Source organism: Crinia signifera, chromosome 3, assembly GCF_055691185.1.
Source record: "Crinia signifera chromosome 3, ASM5569118v1, whole genome shotgun sequence".
NCBI lineage: Eukaryota > Metazoa > Chordata > Amphibia > Anura > Myobatrachidae > Crinia > Crinia signifera.
Window position 1 is genome coordinate 75059112 of NC_139219.1, and position 20231 is coordinate 75079342.

The 20231-nt window shown below is 44.2% G+C and overlaps 1 protein-coding gene across 7 annotated transcripts in view; it reads left to right on the top strand.

Moving 5' to 3' along the window:
- ACTN2 (actinin alpha 2) overlaps window positions 1-20231 on the top strand; it is a 110118-nt gene that overhangs the window by 19548 nt on the left and 70339 nt on the right. For 5 of the 7 annotated variants that reach the window (XM_083176023.1, XM_083176020.1, XM_083176021.1 and 2 more), the window contains 2 exons: window positions 12773-12887; window positions 15174-15293. In XM_083176023.1, coding sequence (XP_083032149.1) covers window positions 12863-12887; window positions 15174-15293 — 145 coding nt within the window. In that variant the 5' untranslated portion in view covers window positions 12773-12862. Of the gene's footprint in view, window positions 1-12772; window positions 12888-15173; window positions 15294-20231 lie in introns of those variants that run through there. The other 2 variants (XM_083176024.1, XM_083176025.1) reach the window with 1 other exon arrangement.

A 20231-nucleotide genomic window follows, 5' to 3' on the forward strand; every position in this document is an offset into this window, starting at 1 on the left:
AACCACAGATAGGTTCCACGCCTCTCCTCAGGTTTATTAGCAAATCCTACGGATTTGGTCAGCATTCATACCATCCATCCAACAGTTGTGACAGTATACTCTGGCCCAACACGTGGATTCTGTTATTAACGCCTTGGAACACCTGCTTAACAGAACAGAGAGACAAAAGCAGAACTTGACCCAGATCATGTGGTATTTAGTGAACCTTGTCTAGTGGACTAATACTGTACTGAGCCACTTCCTGCAGTTACAATTCAAGACAGAGTAGCCTTGTCTAAGCTGCAGCTGCCTAACCCCCTACGATATGTTGGAGACCCCAAAACTTGTCCGTTTTTTTTGTTCTATACAATTTTAAAACCAGATTCAACTTACGAATAAAGAGAGTAAAGGTGGCTTTTATTATCTCTTTTTGGCAGGGCAGGACTTGACCTGTTCCTTTGTTGCATAATAGTACAAATTTCCTGGACACCTTTAAAAAGGTTTTCAATGAGCCCAGATGAGTAATCTGTGCAGCCTCCATGCATTTTGTACCTAAAACAGAGGAAACATTCAGTATGCTGTATTCAGAATTCTGGCAGATGTTATCTGAACAAATAAAAAAGCAAATTAGCATACTGGAAGCTACTGTTATACTTTGATGGTGTAATATCCCTCTTCATTAAAGTGGATCTTCGCTATAGAGAGAAGAGTGAGCTCAGTTCCATTGATCCAACTCCAGATTGTCCAACTAGTTCTCAGTGCCCCTAGTGCCTTCAAAGGATCCCATGCTCCTCCCAGCTCTCAGTTCCCCTTGTGCCTTCAAAGGAATCTATACCCGCATCCCCATTAGTTCACAGTTCCTTTTGTGCCCCTGGGGACGCCAGGTTAATGGGAAATCACATCTCCCTCTTGAAGAGCGAGAAAAACTATTATAGCACAAGCTCTGCCTGTTTTGCGGATATGCAGGACACTTTCTTGCCAATTGTTCCAAGCATGCATTAAACAAGAAAAGCGTAACTGATCAAGAAGAGGTCAGTTTAATTCACCTCGGAGGAAGAAGCCTTGTCACTATTTATATTTGCGTCTTCCTCACAGGCCATAAAAGATCAAGAGCTTGAAATCCCTATCGTGCCCTTGTGGTCTCCTCTTGGTATAAATGGAGTAGATGGAAACACAATTCCTACTGCTAAGAATCTTCAGCAAAAGGAGTGTTTGACCTTGCAAGCTGGTGCTTACCATAGGTAGTGAATATCAATCTTCCAATTATTTAGGTCCTTCCAAAACTTACATGCTTTCACCCTTGGAGTCAACCCCAAATGGTGTCATTGGGACCACTGGCATCAGCAGTGCTTGCAGTCATTGAAAGTGACAGTCCCTGGATGCATCTGGCTGCTTCGTTGTCAGTGACCAGAGGCAGAACTCTGGGAGGCAATGGAGTCATCTGCCCCCGGGCTCCTGTTATCAAGGGGGCACCTCTCAACCACTGCCAGTTTAAATTCATTAATTGAAAGCCATCAAAATCGCTTCTGTAGCTGAGTTCTGAAATATATATGTGTTCTCCCTCTCTTTCTGTATATACATACAGTATATAATATATATTTCATAACATAATTCTATGGATATATATATATAACTACAGATGTGCTCACGTACATCTTGGTTTTACTGCATCATGTATGGCACAATATGGCACACCTTGCTTCTCTAATCTATTACTTTAAACAAGTGCTACTGCTTCAGAAATTTTTCAATATTTTGAAAAACGTTGTGTGTGCGTGGGGGGGGGGTAAAGTACAAATACCTCCTGGAACGTCATTTGTTTCATCTAAGCTTCATTCACAATTACTCCAATGGGCATGTACTGCATATTTTACTGGGCATTTAGGGGAGAAGAAAACATTGGATTTATTTATTGGTTGATTCTTGAGAGCTTCTGGTGGCTGTCAGTGCATAAAAATGTCAAATATTTTGTTGCTAGGATGTTCATGCCTGCCAGGTTCACCAGTTGTTCACCATGGACTTTTTGTGTATGGGGTTCAGTGGGATAATCACCTAGGAGAGGGTATAATGTGCCTAATTCCGACTTGATCAAAGGGCAATTTGTGGCAAAATGGGCAAAACCATGTGCACTGCAGGTGGGGCAAATGTAACATGTGCAGATAGAGCTAAATGTGGGGGCATCATTCTTTCTGGCTGCTTTATTCTTACACTGCAATTAAGATTTCAGCTTGAACACACCCCACCTAAATGTAACACTTTCTGCACATGTTACATCTGCCCCACCTGCAGTGAATATGGTTTTGCCCATTTTGAGAAAACAATTTGCCCTGCGATCAAGTCTGAATTAGGCCCAATGTCACAGCTTGCTGGAAACTCAGCTCCCTCTTACTGAGTCCGGAGGCATTGGTCTCTGAGTGGTTGTGTAGCAGGTGGGTAATGGTTTTCTGCTCCTAGTCTGCCAGCAGCTACTGTGAGCCTAAGCAGTGTCTAATCTACCCTGGCTGTGTGCAGCAGGTTACAGTTCTCTCCCCAAGTGGCAGGATTTCCACATGTTGTTCTTGTTCAATTCTTAAAGGGACAGGTAAACCAGTGGCGCATCAGTAGCCCCCGCAGACCACTTGATGGCTTGGGTGTGTCATTACCTGTGTTATACAGATTCCATGCGGTTTGGCCGTCTGCATCTGCTGAAATCTGCTGGAAATGTCCCTCCAAAAACGAGTGAGAGTCAAACCCCTGGCAACCAGCATGAAACCCAGAGCATAGAGACCTGGAAACGAGCATAAAACCCTTGACAATGAGCATATATGTAAAAATTATAATTAAGGTATGGGGAAGGAATGGGGGAACGCGTGAAACTTTTTGGAAGGGGGGGATGCAAAATGTGTAATTACACCACTGAGGTGCACCAAAAACTTGAATTCGTGCTAGCACCAATATGAACCACTTCCTATAAATGTTCAGTGCCAGAGTATTAGGCTCTATATAGTACCTTTACTCCAGGGTCTGTTCTCCGTGAACTCCCAGTATATTAACTGTGTTCTCATCAGGTCTGATGATTCTCCTTGCTTACTTACATAGAACTGCTCCTAGTGAATTTCTGGTTCTGACTTTGTCTATTCCTATGACCTGAGGCTGCCACAGGAATGAGGGACCCCAACTAATCATCAACAAATACTTTGACCCTGTTTCAGATGTTTCAGAGATGTATGTGGATCTCATCTTAGTCTTTGGACACAGCCATGATGGGAAAATATTCTAATGCTGCAGGAGGCGTCTAGGGTCAAAAGACCTTCCCTCAATACTGACTATGATGACATTACACAGATACTGATGAAATGTTGACAATTGGTGGTATGGCTATGAAGCTGTTCTGACGGTTGTGGTGGTAAGTCCCTTAAACCTAAGCCAGCGACTGCAGTTAATGTTCCCTCTGTTGTGGATTTAGTCATCAGTTGTGGCTAATGCAGCAAAACTGTTTTGGGGGAGATGTAATAAGCATCACATGCGCAATGCGGCACATCCTGCCACTTATCTCCATGCTGTACCCGTGTAATTAATGCTGGTAGATACCATGAAATTCACAAAGAATTCAAGGAAGCTACTTTTTGTGATGTTGGCACTTTAGGACCAGGTAGTTCCTCTGTGGGATCACACTAGCTGTAGACAATGTAGTGCGACATTATGAATGTAAGTATTTTAGGAATTCATTTTTTAAGATGGGACTTCTTTTGGAGATGAGATGTTGATATGGGTATTCAATCAGATACTATCCATTATCTTCTAGAAGGTGCTAAAGAAATAAGAAGTAGATTCTGATTGGTTGCCCTTAGCAACATCCCGTACCAAATGTTATAGGGTGAGAGAATCAAAAAGTGAGAGATTTTGGGCCAGATTCTCTAAGCTTCAAAAGTGATAAAACGGAGAGTGATAAACAACCAGCCAATCAGCTCCTACCTGCCATGTCACAGACTGTGTTTGAAAAATGTCAGACAGGAGCTGATTGGCTGGCTGTTTATCACTCTCTATTTTATCACTTTTGAAGCTTAGAGAATCTGGCCCCCTTTGAGAGTTTTCCCATTTTCTTAGAGCGGCAATCATTTACACTGTTTAAAAAAAAAAGTTGATTTTACCATGTAATTAATTACTGCTTTAAGAAAATGGGAAATCTCTCCCAAATTCTCTCACTTTTTCAGTCTCTTACCCTGTTACATTTGGCCCACATCTTCAATAGAAGTCCCATCTTAGTAAATAAACCCCTGTGACCAGGCCTGCCATCAGGGGGGTGCTATGTGGTCAACTGTCCCGGGCCCGGCCGCTCTGGCAGAGGTTAGGGCCTGGGCTGCTCTATCCCTGCATGGCCAACAGCACCCCATTTCACTACAGACACACCACACAGACAAAGTCCCCTGGCCCAGCCGGAGCCTCTGACATCAGTGTCACTGTCAGGGACTCAGCACGCTTGCTGCATACTCTCCAGGGACGTTCTCAGGCAGTGCAGTGGACAGCAGGGACGCCGGGAGCCCTCACTCCATGTGCCAGACAAAGCAGAACGAGCCTGAGGAGCTGGCGCCACCGTCCTGAGTGAGGAGCAGTGCAGGGATCAGCATGTGGCCGCCCACCCGCCTTCCCGGTAAAGCTTTTAAAAGGTAATGAACTATTTATTGTACTACACGAGGAGGAAGGGGCCCAGGACTATTTTGTCTGATAGCAGACATGTGACAAGCTGACAGCATTTTCAATTGTTCTAGCCTGAGCTTTCGCTTCAAGTATTGAGTTATTGTCCGATACTTTTCCCTAAATGCATACCTCCCAACTTTCAGGGAGACGAAGATGTTGAAAATGTTGAGGGGCGTAGCCTAATTTCGGGGGTGTGGCCTATACTCGAGGCTCCCCGCGAGACCACGCCCCATATTGCCGCTATGGGGGCATGACCCAGAGGCTCTGTGAGCCTCTAGCCATGCCCCCAGCCCCCTGGCTGCAGGAATAGACGCTGTGCGCATGCACGCAGCGTTTATTCCCCGCTGCCCAGCAGAGGACAGGGGGGATTCCCAACAGCCCCCCCCCCTCGCCGCGGGACACTGCCAGCCGCTGGAGGAACGCGGGAATGTCCCCGAAAACGGGGACATTCCCGCGGTTTTCGGGACTGTTGGGAGGTATGTAAATGTATTATCATAGGCCCTTCTCTATGATATTGCACTCTCCTGAAAAGAGGCTTTAGTGCAGCTTAATTTGCATTAACCATTATTTATTTATTTATTTATTAACAGAATCTTATATAGCGCATACATATAACGCAGCGCTTTAGAGAATATTTGAACAGTCACATCAGTCCCTGCCCCAGTGGAGCCTACAATCTATATTCCCTACCACATGTACACTCACACACACAGACATTCTAGGGATAATTTTGTTGGAAGCCAATTAACCTGTCTGTATATTTTTGGATTGTGGGAGGAAACCGGAGTACCCACGCAAGTACGGGGAGAAAATACAAACTCCGCACAGTTAGGGCCATGGTGGGAATGGAACCCATGACCTCAGCGCTGTGAGGCAGTAATCCTAACCACTACACCATCTGTGCTGCCCACCATTGTAATTAGTGTAATGAATCAACGTTTGTGCTTAGCAATCTAGTTAAGCACAGGTATATCCACACACAGCAATGCACCAGCAATGTGTGCACGGCCAGTATTCTCTGGTGAGAGAACACTGCATGCTGTATATATCTAGTCAGAAGATGGCAACGCACGGGATTGCGCATCACTGGCGCCAGGTATATACACATGGAGCGATCTGCGCTTCATTTCTAAGCAATCTTGTCAGATCGCTTAGAAATAGCCCTTACATCACCCCGTGTGTAAGTCCTTTTGCAACCATATAGTACCTTCTCCTTCTGCAATGTTCCGATATATCAAAGTTATTGTTTGGTGATTACAGAAGATGTAGCTGTTTTTTTATAGATGGACTTTAACAACCTCCCAAAGGTTTAGTGAGCCATTTGCATGTAAATGTCACTTGCTCATCTAAATGGTGTATTCCTGTTATGTAGCAGAGCTCCCCTGGTACGCTATGCTGGAAGAGGTTCTGTAACTAAGTACACAGTACAGTAAATCCAGCTGGAAGCACTGTGTGCAGTCTTGTAGTTTTATCGCTCTGACTAATACTCTCTGCTTGGACTTTGCTATCTATTAATAAGACTTTAAAGACATTTTCAGTGAGCAAGAGACCTACAACTTCATCTTGACTTAGATTTACCACAATGCCAATGCGCTTAGAAATAATGAAAAATATGCTAATATAAATTTTTTGTGGAGTGTGTATATATATATATTCCAATCTAAATGCAGGCACTCCTGAAATTTTTGTTAATAAAGGTCAACAGGAGACAGAGAGGTGTCAGGCAGAGAGAGAGAGAGAGAGGAGGGGGGGCTTTAACGGCTGCTGGTGATGGGAGGCTGGCCACGCTGACACCCGGCTGCTGACACCAGGTCGGGGCTGAGCCAGGTTGCCGGGAGCTCGTATGGTGCCCTCAGGGGCGGATGTATACTTTTATTCTGGGGGTTGGTGATCATCCCCTTCATCCCCCTCTGTATCCGTCCTTGAGTGGCACCATCCCGCACTGGCTGGGGAGTCTCCTGGTCGGCTCCTGTTGGTGGGCTGTCACCTTTTGTCACTTGCTCAAGTGGCAGCCAATCAGGTGAGAAAGTGGGGGGTGGCGCTGCATACTGTAAGGGTACTGCCGGGCAGCACCTCTACAAATGAGCATATTTAACTTAGGGGGGCAATGGAGTCAGTGCCCCCTTTAAGGCTGACGCCCGGCGGCAGATGACTCCATTGCCTCTGGGAGTTCTGCCACTACATCGAGATATGTTACTGTACTTCATCAAGACTCATCTTGAATGTAAATTTAATAGGACACTCCTGTCGGTTGACCTCTTCAACCAGATCAACAAAATCACTGGGACAACCACTCCAGAATATTGGCACATCATCGATGTACCGCTTATAAATAATATTCTCTCTCTAACTGTTGAAAAAATCAGTACCTACATTAAACATAAAATGTATTAGTGTAGGCAGGTGCCACGGGCGAACCCATGGCACACCCGCCCACTTGTAGGTAGTATTCATTGTTGAAATCGAAGTAGCTTTGAGTTAATACTAACTTGAGTAGAGTGAGATAAAAATTAAATTCTAGTCCTTGATATAACAGATAATTTTTTTGCCACTAACAGTCCTCCCACATGGGGAATATTGGTGTACAGACTGATGATGTCCAAAGTGCACATCCATGTACCATCACCCAGTCTGTTCAATTCAAGCAGCAAGTCTGTTGTGTCTTTCAAATAAGTGTCCCTATCCTGCACACATGGCTGTAGGAATACGTCAAGAAATTCAGCAACAATATATATTGTGGTGGTCCAGTCCGGATGCCACCCCGGGTGTTTGCAGAACAGGACACAGTTGTTCAGGTGCCCTAGGCCAAAGCTACCTGGGTTTAGGACTGGACTAAAATACCCAGCAATTTCATACATGAGATCCCATCCATGCAGAATCAGTCCAGGTGTTGGAGCAAGCACTTCCAGCAATCAGGCACACCTGTGTCACACTTTCTTAAAGCTCGTTAGGGCAAGAGCTCAGAACTTCTGATGCCAGCAAGTGGCCAGGGGATAGAGGGTGGTCGGCCCTTGGGTTAGTGACAGGGAGCCTGAGATCGTGTACAGTATATGCTGTTTGTGGACCTGTGCCTGGTTAAGGTACCTGGTAAGTTTGCTGTGGAAAAGACCTGTTTCATGTGCTGTGGTAGTAAACAGACTGTTTTTCCCTACAACTGTGTCAGCATCTTGTCTGGTGGAACTTGAAGGTCCTTTGTAGTTATATAATATAGTAGTAGTTGTTTATCAGTGGTGAGTGCTAAGTGCTTTCTGCAGAATAGATAGATAGATAGATAGATAGATAGATAGATAGATAGATAGATACAGTAGATATATTTCACATTATTCTAAAAGTTTTTTGATCTGGAGATTGAAGATACAAATCTAATCTTGTACTCCCATTAGCAGCACAGGTGCAGAACTCCCAGAGACAATGGACACACTTGCCTCTGAGCCCCAAAGCCATGACACCTGTGTGGTTCACAGCATGATCCAAGTGGGACTCTGCAGTACACCCGGTTCAGTCCCAGGAGCCCTGCTAACATCTGCAATAGGGGGACAGGAATGCTCCCATTTACTACTGCTCAGTCTACACTGCAGCAAATTATGGTGCATCTCCCATTGTCGATGGACTGTGAGATGGGACCAACCAGTGACTGCCGATTCTGCATGCTGCAGACAGCTGAATCCCCATACCCACTGCTTGTTGTCACACAGCATAGCTAGAACCCTGCAAATTCACTGCAGGCTCCAGTCCCTGTAGACCAGTGGAGAGAACTATCTATACAATTTTGTAAGTTGTGTTTACACACACACATACAATGGGTTGAAGTTACACCCCTGATTCAAGCAATTCCTTTCCTACAGGAAGAGGTTCCTTTACTTGTACAGCTATAATTATCCTTTAAAGCATGCAGGCAGCATTAATCCCACAAAGGAGTAACTGTTAGAAACACATTGGGATGATAGAATGTGCATTACTAGAGTTGAGTGAAAATGCAACAGATATACTGTATAGAATAGAATTGCATTTATGTTACACCATTCTGCAAAGTATCTGTAAATTGCATTTTGCTGACTTTTGAGTAGAGCTGGGAAAATTAATTTTGCTATGTGGTGTGGCCGAAATATGATCTACGACACTAAGCTGAAATTATACCAAAGAAACGTGAAAAAATGTCGTGGCCTGGCCATTACGATGTAGAACAGTTTTGAAAACTTCACTTATCTTAACATTTTAACTACTCTGTTTACACATTTCTGACCCATTACAATATTCTTGTCCACTACAGTGAGGGCTAAGTTTGCCCTTTTCCCAATTATTAGGCTACATTTGCGCAGGTTATGAGGTCACAGGAACGTCTGCTGTGGTTTAGAAAAATGTTACCCAACTAGGCAGCGAGGTTCATTAAACCCTGCATGATATATTTGCATATGGTCCTAAACCAGGGGTGGCCATACTATTGTGATCTGGGATCTACTTTTTATACATTTATGTAATGGTGATCTACCAGAATGCATAACAACCCCCTGTGAAATACTCCTCCTTCCCCGTGCAGATTCCCCCATGTGCAGAATACCCCCATATCCCCTCCACAAGGCAAAATAGCCATCTATGTGCAATACCACCGTCTGCGCAGATAACCCCTTTGTGGGCCCCTCTGTATCCCTAATGGTGAAAAATGTATATGGCATATGTTACTTTGACAGGGAAGGTTGGTCCCTCTCAGCTGTGGGTCCCATAGCAGCTACACTCCCTGCACCTATGATAGTTATGCCCTTCAGCGCACTGGTTCCTCACATTTGCACCCATTCAATACATCAATCCACCAAACGCCGCCACCTGCCCCCCCCCCTTTCATACCGTGATCCCGTGCATGCATGCAATTTGATGTATTGCATAAACATCTATTTGCAGCCTTGTGTGCGGGGACAAAATCATTCGATGGTCGATGAGTTTGCAAGCGCTCGTAGATCTGAGACACCTCTGTGGTGTCTCAGATTTGCGGGCACCTTGTGCGGGGAGCGGATGGGCAGCTGACATCCATCCGCCTGCCCCCTGCATCATCGGGGAATTATCATGAGCACGCCCAGCATTCCCATGGACGCATCCCCTGGCCCACCACCCCATGCCCACACTGTTGTGTGCAAGCGCCCGGCAAATTATCTATTAGCTGTGGCCGCTCACACACAGCGACTGCATATTTCACTAGAGGGGCTTTATCTTGGAACTATCGGTGTAGTACTGTTAGAAGCTGAATATCTATAATTGTAATTAAGTAAATTTGGCTCTGTTAAAGAGATATATATGCTTAAACACAATACTTGTACATGCAGATGTAATGACATTGGCAGACTGAGCTGCAGTACAAATGGGTACGTACGAACAGCTTTGGCCGCGATCAGCCGTACTTTCAGCATGAGAACTCAGCACATTTACATACATTAGCTACTGAGTTCTCAGAATTCGTATTTTCTCATGGTGAACTCATTCATATTGATTGGGGTCCCCGTGTATTTCAAAAACCATTACCGGGTTCTTGGACCAGTCCTGGTTCCAAAAGTACAGGCGACAAAAAGAGAAGGGGGTGTCCTATATTTTTGTTACCAGCAATGGACTACAATAACCATCAGGGTAATGCCACAGCAAGGGAATACTTTAGTGCAAGGTCCCATGGCAGTACCTCTGTGGCTGGTCAGCCAAAGGCTATTCCCAGCACCCCTGGGCGGTTGGTGCAGGTTATGCCCCTTTCAGACCGCACAAATTAAACGGTATATTGCCGTTTCTTTACCGTTTCAAAACGGTAATATGTGTTGTCTGAAAGGTCCAGAGTGAATTTACCATTTTAAAATAACCGGTATTTTAAAACGGTAAAGAAGCAGGGTCCTACCTGTTTCAGACTCGTTTTATTTTTGCGGTCTGAATGGGTCTGAAACGGTACCCAGGCAGCAGTGAGCACTATTGGTCCCCAGTACCTGCATATTTAATGAGCTGGCCGCTAATTACATATGCACATATGTAATTAGGCGATAATTACATATGTGCATATGTAATTAGCCACTCATTACATATGCACATATGTAATTAGCCGCTCATTACATATGCACATATGTAATGATCGGCCCGGCTCGTTAAATATGCACTGCGCTGGCACAGAGGGACCAGCGCAGAGGGGACCTGGCTCAGAGGGGACCTGGCTCAGATGTGTTTAAGAAAACCCCCATGCGCCGGTACCTCGTGCCTTACAATCCCGGCTGGCGGCTCCTGCTGCTTATAAAAAAAGTGACTTTCGGAAAATGGCTGCCCCATAGGAAAGACTGTTTGAAAAAACTGTCTTTGGTATGGGGGCAGCCATTTTCCGAAAGTCACTTTTTTTATAAACATCAGGAGTCTGCACAGCCAGGGTCCGCAAGGCATGAGGTACCGGCTGCACGGGGGGCTTTCTTAAACACATTGTGTGTGTGGGGGGGGGGGTTTAGCCCTATTGGTTGGGGGGGGGTGTTAAAACTGTAACACGCTGCCACACAGCATGTTACGGGGGGGGGGGGGGTGCTGAAGACCGCACTGGCTTTGATCCTGTATTTGGAAAGTTTCCAAAAACGGGTCTGCCAGTGTCAAAAAATGGCACTTAAACGGTAATATCCTGTTTAAGAGATGCGGTGTAAAAGGGGTTTTACCTGGCAGACCCGTTTTTACAAACGTTTCAAAATACCTGGTCAAAGCCAGTTTTGCGGTCTGAAAGCAGCATTAAATAGTTCTAGTGTAAAAAATAGAATTAAAGTTTCTGCATGCAGGCATTAAAGAGCCTGCTGGGACATGTAGTCCTATTCCAGAACCAATTATCATATAAAAACACCCACACTGTATAAATTATAACTTTCATTACATACATGCACACACACCATACTTTTATGCATACATACATACATACTGTATACTCAACTATCTTGTCATGTAGGTTTAGTCCTCTTCTCCAGTAGAATACGATATGGACCTGTGAAAAAAATCAATTAATACTCACCTCCTCCAGTGTAGATCAAGTCCTCTTCGGTCCATGTAGGCATCCAAGGGGTTAAAACTTAAAAGTAAAAAAAAGTATTGCGTACCACCGTATTGAGGATGCAGTTATGATGCGAGAGGTGGGTTAGAGAGACTAAAAACGGAGGGTTAGGGTTAGTCCTTTATGGATCCATCCTGTCCCCTAATGTGGATGTTAGCAGCAGTCCAGAGATAGAGCAATGGTCGCACTTGCATCCCACACAGATGCTGCTCTACATGCAGGTGCCCCTTCAGGGTTAGGAGCCTGGAGGTAGACGACTCCATTGCCTCTGGGAGTTACACCCCAGCTTCTAATGGTGGTGGTGGTGGGTGTGGGTGTGTGTGTGTGGGGGGGGGGGGGGAGTCCTCTACATGTGATGGTAGTATAATGGTCGGTGTACAAATGCATTGGTAGACAGTGGGACAGAGGTGTAAATTAAAGTGTTTATTTGCAAATCCACCGTGGGTTGTACAATGTCAAGATAATAACAAAATGCTAAATATGTAAATCAAAAGTAAAAGCAAAAAAAACACACAGAAATAAAATGAAAACAGAAATCTGAAAACAAAATTGGTCTTGCTGAAAACCTGAGGATTTCTGATAGGAATCTCACACACCACCTAACACACACACACCAATCTGGTGTGTGGATCTATACTGGTTCCTATATGTATCAAAAGAGCAGTAAAAAAAACAATGGCAACAGTCATCATGTATCGTGGGTGTACACAGATGACATATATAACATGATAAACCAATAAATGCAACAATATGATTCCTGTGCCAAGGTGGTGAGAAATGCACAGTGTAGGAATTAAAGTGCGTAGAGTCCCACTACTATAAGGATGCAGTATTATTAGTATAGTAATGCTACTACACTGAGGAGAGAATTCTTAAGCTGTATAGGAAAGTGATATCTTCAATCATAAATAATTTATAATGGCCGTTTAATAACAGGTCCTGTTATATTTGGATACTACAGACAGAAGATATAGAGCTGTCATTGCTTTATCCTGCAATGCAGGTCAGATTTGTTTTGTACTTAGCTGCCTAGAATTCATTATGTGAAAATTAATTTTTTTGTTTGCATTTGTACAGACATTTACAGCTTGGTGCAATTCACATTTACGGAAAGCGGGCACAGAGATTGAGAACATTGAAGAGGATTTCCGAAATGGACTCAAATTAATGCTTCTCCTAGAAGTCATTTCAGGTTTGTTATTCACTGTACTACATTTATTTTGTAATTTTACATAACGACCCACACATACCTCCCTCCACTGTTCACATTTCTGATTGGGACCTCATTGTCATGTTCAGCCGGTAGATGGGATGGTAAGCACATTCACAAGTGCAAATAATTGGTTCCAAACACACCTGCCATGGAATTGCAAGAGGAACGACCATCTTTAATTAATGGTGGGCAACCATCGATGTTCCTGAAAGAGAGCAAATGCTTTCTCCATTCAATGATAGGATTTTGATCATTGTCACCATCTCATGTTTCTTAACGATGGCTGATGAAGTTCATTCTGCTGAGGAGACCAGGAAGGATTGTCCGCAGCAGAGTTTCTTTCCGTATGTGTAAACTTCCCTGTTCCACTGCAAAACCCCACAATTTTATGCATTTAGCAACAGATGGTGGAGCCAGGTTAAAGTTATTCAGAACAAATCACATCATCAATGTCCCGCCTTAAGCTGGCCACACATCAGCGATGGATTAGGGCAATTTAACAAGCTTTTTAAAATTTCCTAAACCATTGATGATGTATTGGCTTCCCCCAAATGACAATTGCGATTAAATAGTGATGATCGCAATTGCCATTGCAGAATGACCAACACTGAGAAATTGTGCAATCGGGTAACAAATTGCAAAATCTTTAAATCATGGATTGCAGATTGCTGATTTTTTACAGGATTCTGGGAGAGCACTGTGAAATTTCAGAGCTTCCCAGACAATGAGTAGGTACGAATGGCCAGTGATTGAGCATGAATTTATACCATGTGCTTTTTAAAATGCTCTTTTAACAAAAGGAAGACGTTTGCATTATATTACACCCCATGCTTGAATATATTACCCAACAGCTCTGATTTTTGGTGGTCAGAAAGGACAGAACAGAACATATGTTTGCAACGTTAATGCCCAGAAACATCATTTCATATACACAATACTGTGGCCTGACAAAGGACGGATTGATCCATGTGTACTAGCAAATTCCATTCACTTGCCTAAATCTAATTTGGTATAAGTGCAGTCATTGATTTCTTTTTTGTGCACAGCATGCTGAGATTCCCAAGCTCTTTCTGTATTGACACTTGTGTCTGACTCATATAACAGAACTGCACATGTCATAGGGCTGGTACAATTTTTAATGATGCATCTAAAGATGGTTTTGGAACTCTGCAAGATGTAAAATATTCACAACACCGTCTATTGTATTAGCATAAAGACATGGTTATAGACGAAGATGTAGCTTTGGCTACCTCTGCGTTCAACTCAGTTCTACACATACAAGTCCTTGAGGAGGGATGCGAATAACATCCCTAAGGACGGGATGCCAGCATCTCGGCTTGAGGCCACTAAACCTTTGCCGGAATCCTGACATTGTATGCATGCTGAACATAAGTATGCGGTGCAGGTAAGCATTAGGCCAGGGGCGGATTTAGGCATTAGTGAGGGATTTAGAGTTAGGCTGGGGGGGGGGGGGGGGGGGGGGGGAGATAATTAGATTTAGGATGCAGGGAGGGTGATTTAGGGTAATGCAAAAAGAAGGGGAGGTTAGTAATAGACTGAAGGGTGGGAGGGTTAGGTTTAGGCTAGGAGGTATAAGGTTAGGTACTATCAGGGAGGGTTAGGGTTATGCTGTGGTAGGGTTAAGGGGGCAGGGGTAAGGTGACCTCAATCAGGATACGTTAGTATTTTGACCACCAGCACCCCGTCCACCGGTCCATCCATATGTTTTTCCTTGAGGGGTAGGTCATGTTTTTGAAGAAAGTTCTTGCCTTCATTGGGGTCACATACAATGGTTTGATGGCCTTTGACCTCTACAATCAATTAAAAAGGTAAGCCCCACATGTATCTGTAGCCACAATCACTCAGAGGTTTCACTGAGTCCAAGACTTATTTGGTATCCAGACGCAGAGTCAACCGGGTGTAGATCGACTATGTTATGGTCGACCACCCGTACTCAACCCCACTGAGTTAGATGGCTAAAGAAAGTCTGCAGCCGCTAGAGTGGCAGTAAAGCTAGTTAGACACCAGCGGGTGATCAGCAGGACTATGGCCCTCTACTACATTCCGGCCTGTGCAGGGATACTGTATTGAGGTTTCCTGGATAAATAGAACCACAGATGCGTCTACACCGTCATCTGAATTAGGCCCATGATGTCATATATCAGGAAGAAGGTTAATATGCCCTCCGTTATTGCATAAGCCTGGGCTGCATTGTATAGCATACTTATCCTTGGGTATTAATGTTTCACTATGTCCTTTCCACAGGGGAGAGACTGCCAAAGCCAGACAGAGGAAAGATGCGTTTCCATAAGATTGCCAATGTCAACAAAGCTTTGGACTACATCGCCAGCAAAGGAGTAAAGTTGGTTTCAATTGGAGCAGAAGGTACTTTAATATGTTACTGGAGTAACAGTTAAAACCATAAGATCCTCAAATTCATTGGCAGGCAGAAAGTAGTATAATACTGTGCAATGCCATAAGCCCCAGACCACTTCATGACACTAAATGGCAGATTAAATAAAAACTCATGATTTTAAATGTGCCTTATCATATTAAACTCCTCCTTTGGTTAGCTATTATCATGGGCACTAAGAGTGGCATATACATTTATGTATTCATCATATGTATAGCATATGTACTCCCATAGATTTGTATGTTTTAATGTACTTGATCTCCATGTACTTTTGTGTGGGGTTAGTTATAAACACAAACATTGCTTTGGTAGGGGTGTATAATGCACCAGAATGTGGATTAACTGAACATCTAGGCAGTTTTTAGGGATACACTTATTGCATGGAATACAAAACACAGCAAGATATTAACAAATATAACCACAAGGATAAATTATAATAAAATGTGTAGATCCTACCATCCAATATAGTACAGGGGAATGTCCGTATATTCGCTCTTACTTCCACACTCAAAGAACATAAATGAAAGAAAATACAAAAAATACAAATAAATGGGGTTGGATCAGTCCAGAAAATGCATAAATAAGTCCTAAAACAGGGGATGGATGCTGTATGTGTTCCTTAAGACCCAGTGTTTTTCTGTACGTTCTTTAGGGTTCACCACGTGCAGTCAAATGGAGTTAGAACTCACATGTGTGCTAACATATATCAAATGAGGTATATACTCATCAAGGTTTCTTTTAGGGCATTGGGTTAACACATATGACCTCCAAAGGTGCTTACATGTATGTTTACTTTCTTTCTAGCAGGAATCCTCTCGTAAAGGTATATTTTACTTCCAGATCAAAAGATTTTTCCTCATGTGTTGGTAAATGTAAAAAAACTTTTTTATTTTAAAAAAAATACCACAGTGACAATGAAGTAGCAAACTTTCCTACACCACTTGCCAATCACTGGGAGCACAAGATGGACGCCCGGGATCGCTCACCAGTTCAAGGCACGGGTTTTGGTAATGACAATAAAAAGCAGAGAGGCACCCCACCAACGCATTTCGACCCGTTGGTCTTTTTCAAGGTGGTGCCTCCATCCAACCTACACATGTCCTTAAGGGACTCCTCCCCTTCCTCCCAATCACTTATGGTTAAAAATGCCAAAAAGGGGATTTATAAACATTTTGAATAGTGCACATGGCTATTTATATGTTCCCTGTACTGATACCTGTACATCATTTAATATGATAGTGGTTAAAACATTAAAAACCTGAGATATTAATCCACGAGTGAATTGATGAAATCCGGAAGTCCATATACGGGCTTATGCCTCCCGGTAATGTGTATGGGCTATAATAGCCCCATGGGTTCTTACTATAGTTTTCTCTAGATCCGGCATCCTGGCTCTTAAATGCCGGTTCTCCGTGAGCCGCATCTGAGACGCACAGTACTTCCGGCCCCGGTGACATATTTCCGGGTCTTAATCTCTGGGCAATACGCACGTCACTGGGCAGTATTATGGTACCCGGACATCCTGATCCTAGACAGAGCTTTTGGAACGCAAACCCCAGAAGTGACTCCCGGGTTTGACAGATGTATGGAACACAAATATAAAGAAAAGAAGAGGACGGGACTATGATTTTTTTCCCCTACATCCCTTTTCCCTGTGTTATAATAATGCAAGGGGACATGAATATCCTATTTAGAAGATTATCTCTGATAAATTATATGTTAAAAAATCACATTCTTTTTAAAAAGACTTTTGAAAGATAAAAATTATTGCATAATAATAATTCCATAAAGATAAATATCACAATTCCAAAAATACCTGGACAACATTTCTAAAAGACATTTCAATATATAGGTGATTTTGATGACAAAAAAGTTACATAACTCATAAAAACCATTTCATGTCAAATTCTCCATTGAGACCTCTAGGGGTTAGTGTGCCCATATTATAAATAAATTTAATTTCGGTACTTGTGTATTATCTGGGCGCCTGATTTTTTGATTGTATGCCTTAACTTAAGGCATACAATCAGATGCGATGGACCTGATTTTTTTGGAAAAATCAGGTCGATCGCATCGCATGCAACCAAATTGCATGCAATGCGATCGACCCGATTTTTACATTGGATCCAATGTTAAATGGTCCCTGAGACCTGATTTTACATTGGGTCCAATGTTTAATGCCCCCAGACCCCATTTTCTATTGTATACCCACCCTGTTCATACCCCAACTATCCAAGTGGGCATGAAGTTTATTTTATATAGTGTGGCGAGTGCAGCGAGCCACCGAGCCCGAAGCGTGGTGAGCGGACGCGGATTACTTAACATGTATTCCGCGTCCACTCGCCACGCTTCGGGCACGGTGGCTCGCTGCGCTCTCCACGCTATATAAAATCCACTCCATGCCCACTTGGATAGTGGGGGTATGAACAGGGTGGGTATACAATAAAAAATGGGGTCTGGGGTGGCATTTAACATTGGACCCAATGTAAAATCGGGTCTCAGGGACCATTTAACATTGGATCCAATGTAAAAATCGGGTCGATCGCATCGCATGCGATTTGGTTGCATGCGATCCAATCGACTCAATTTTTCCAACCCAATAAAAAAATCGGGCGCCCAGATATAACACAAGTACCTTAATTTCTGTTTGGGTCAGAGCGTACTCACTCCCTCGCTGCCTACAGTTACCCACTACTTTTTTAAAGCCTATCACAGATTTTATATCCCCTACTGTGCACATGTGTTTTTTTCTTTTAAATATTCAATTTTTTTTAAAGCTTACAGCACACATATCAATGTACTGTACATCACGCAATTTGTCATAGTATCTTTCGAAGGTTACACATTGTGAAATATTACATATCCATACTGTTATTCAAAATAACTCAGTTGTAGCGCACTGTAAGCCTATATAGAAACAGGAACATACTGTATATAAGACTAAAACAAAGACAAACAGGAACATGAGGAGGTGGACACATAGGACCGACAAATCTACCTCTAGTACTAACTAACTAAGTATCATGTATGTACAGTAGCCACTGATATTAATTAGCATTGTAATACTATATTGCAGAAGATTAGCATTGGTCATTGGTTGAACCTGGTGAACTAAGTAACGTAACGTCGGCATCATCTTGAGGGCGAATTGGTAGGCCTCGTCTCTCTCGGTATTCGGACCATTTAAGCCACTTCAAATGAATGGAAGTGGCAGAGGGAGAGTATTTACAGTTAGCCGTTTCATACAGGAAATGCCTGTGTACCTTATCTAAGATGGGGCGCAAGCATGGAGTTGTCTCCGACTTCAACAGTTGACCTATAGCGGCTTTGGCGGCAATTAGAATATGGCCAAGAATATATATCTTCGCCACTCTGGATACTCGTACTATGGTGGAATAACGCAATTAAGGGGACAGCAGGGATCTGGATCTCCAACACCTCCTCAATTAGAGAGAATATCTCTGACCAAAACGACCGCATGTTACACTTCTGTCCCGGACCGGCCGGGACAGACAGTGTAGACGAGTGCCGGGGGAGACGTTAGCGGCGTCGCACAGCAACGCCCCTGGCTTCCGTCCCCACGGCATCGTCAGCAGGCATCGGGGCGTTGCCGGGCAACGTCCCCGAGCGTCTCCGTCGGCGTGCCGGCGTGCTGAGGTCATGCGCCCGGCAGTGCGGCGCACGTCAGCGTCAGCGGGGATTTTGAATAAAGAGCCGGCGTCTGCCCAGGACAGACGCCGGTTATAGCTTTTGCACCTCAGGGTCTCAAGTGTTCCTGGTTCCCGCTTACCCACTGCTCCTGGTTCCTGTGTCCAGTCGTCCTGTGTCCTGTCGTTCATTCCCAGCCGTGTCCTCCGTTCTGCCTCTTGTCCTCCTGGTGTCCGTGCGTTGTCCTAGCTGTCCGTACCCTGGTTCCCGCTGCCGTTGTCTCCTCGGAGCACAGATAAGTGGGGTTTATCCCCAGACTGCCCCTTACTTGTATCTTGATTCTTATGAAACACCTCTGTGTATTGTTACACCTGTTTGGTATAGGTTTGTGTTACATCTCTACGTATTGTTACGTTTACCCAGTTTGCTATAGAGCTAGGGTGACCTCGCCTTCTTGGGTTAGTTAGTCATCCCCTTGTTCATCTTTGACATTGGTGGCAGCGTTGTCAACTCTCAAGACCTGGTGGCATCGGGGGCGGAGCCTGACTAACGGGCTCTGTCGAACGCGGCTATTATAGGCGAAGCCTAGCACTAGCACGCAGCCATCAATCCCATTCGATGACAACGGAGTTAGGGTTGGCGAGGACTCCCGGATATCATAACATTATAACCGGCCAGACCATACTCTGAGACTGTTGTTGCCCCTACAGCTCAGAGGTTCGGTAGTCGTGGGGAAACCCAATCATGGATCCGTCACAGCAGGCTGCTGCCCACTCTCTTGCAGGACAGATGCACACACTGACGCAGAAATTGCAAGAGCTCACCCTACGGGTAAACTCACACGAGCAACGGTCTCAGTCTAGCTCCTCCTCCGGTGGGAGTCTGGAGCCCAGGTTAAATCTCCCTGACCGTTTTTCAGGTGACCGGTCTTTGTTTTTTAATTTTAAACAGTCATGTAGGCTTTATTTCAAATTGCGCCCAGGATCTTCTGGTTCTGAGGCTCAACGGGTTGGAATGGTTATTTCACTCCTGCAGGGAGATCCTCAGTCTTGGGCCTTCGGCCTTCCAGATGGTGCTGAGGCTCTCTCTTCTGTGGATGCATTCTTCTCAGCAATGGGGTTATTATATGATGACCCGGACCGGGCGGCCTCGGCCGAGTCAAATCTTAGGGCCCTGCGTCAGGGGCAGGACACAGCTGAGGCATACTGTACTAAGTTCAGACGTTGGGCTATTGATTCTGGCTGGAACGACCCAGCGCTTCG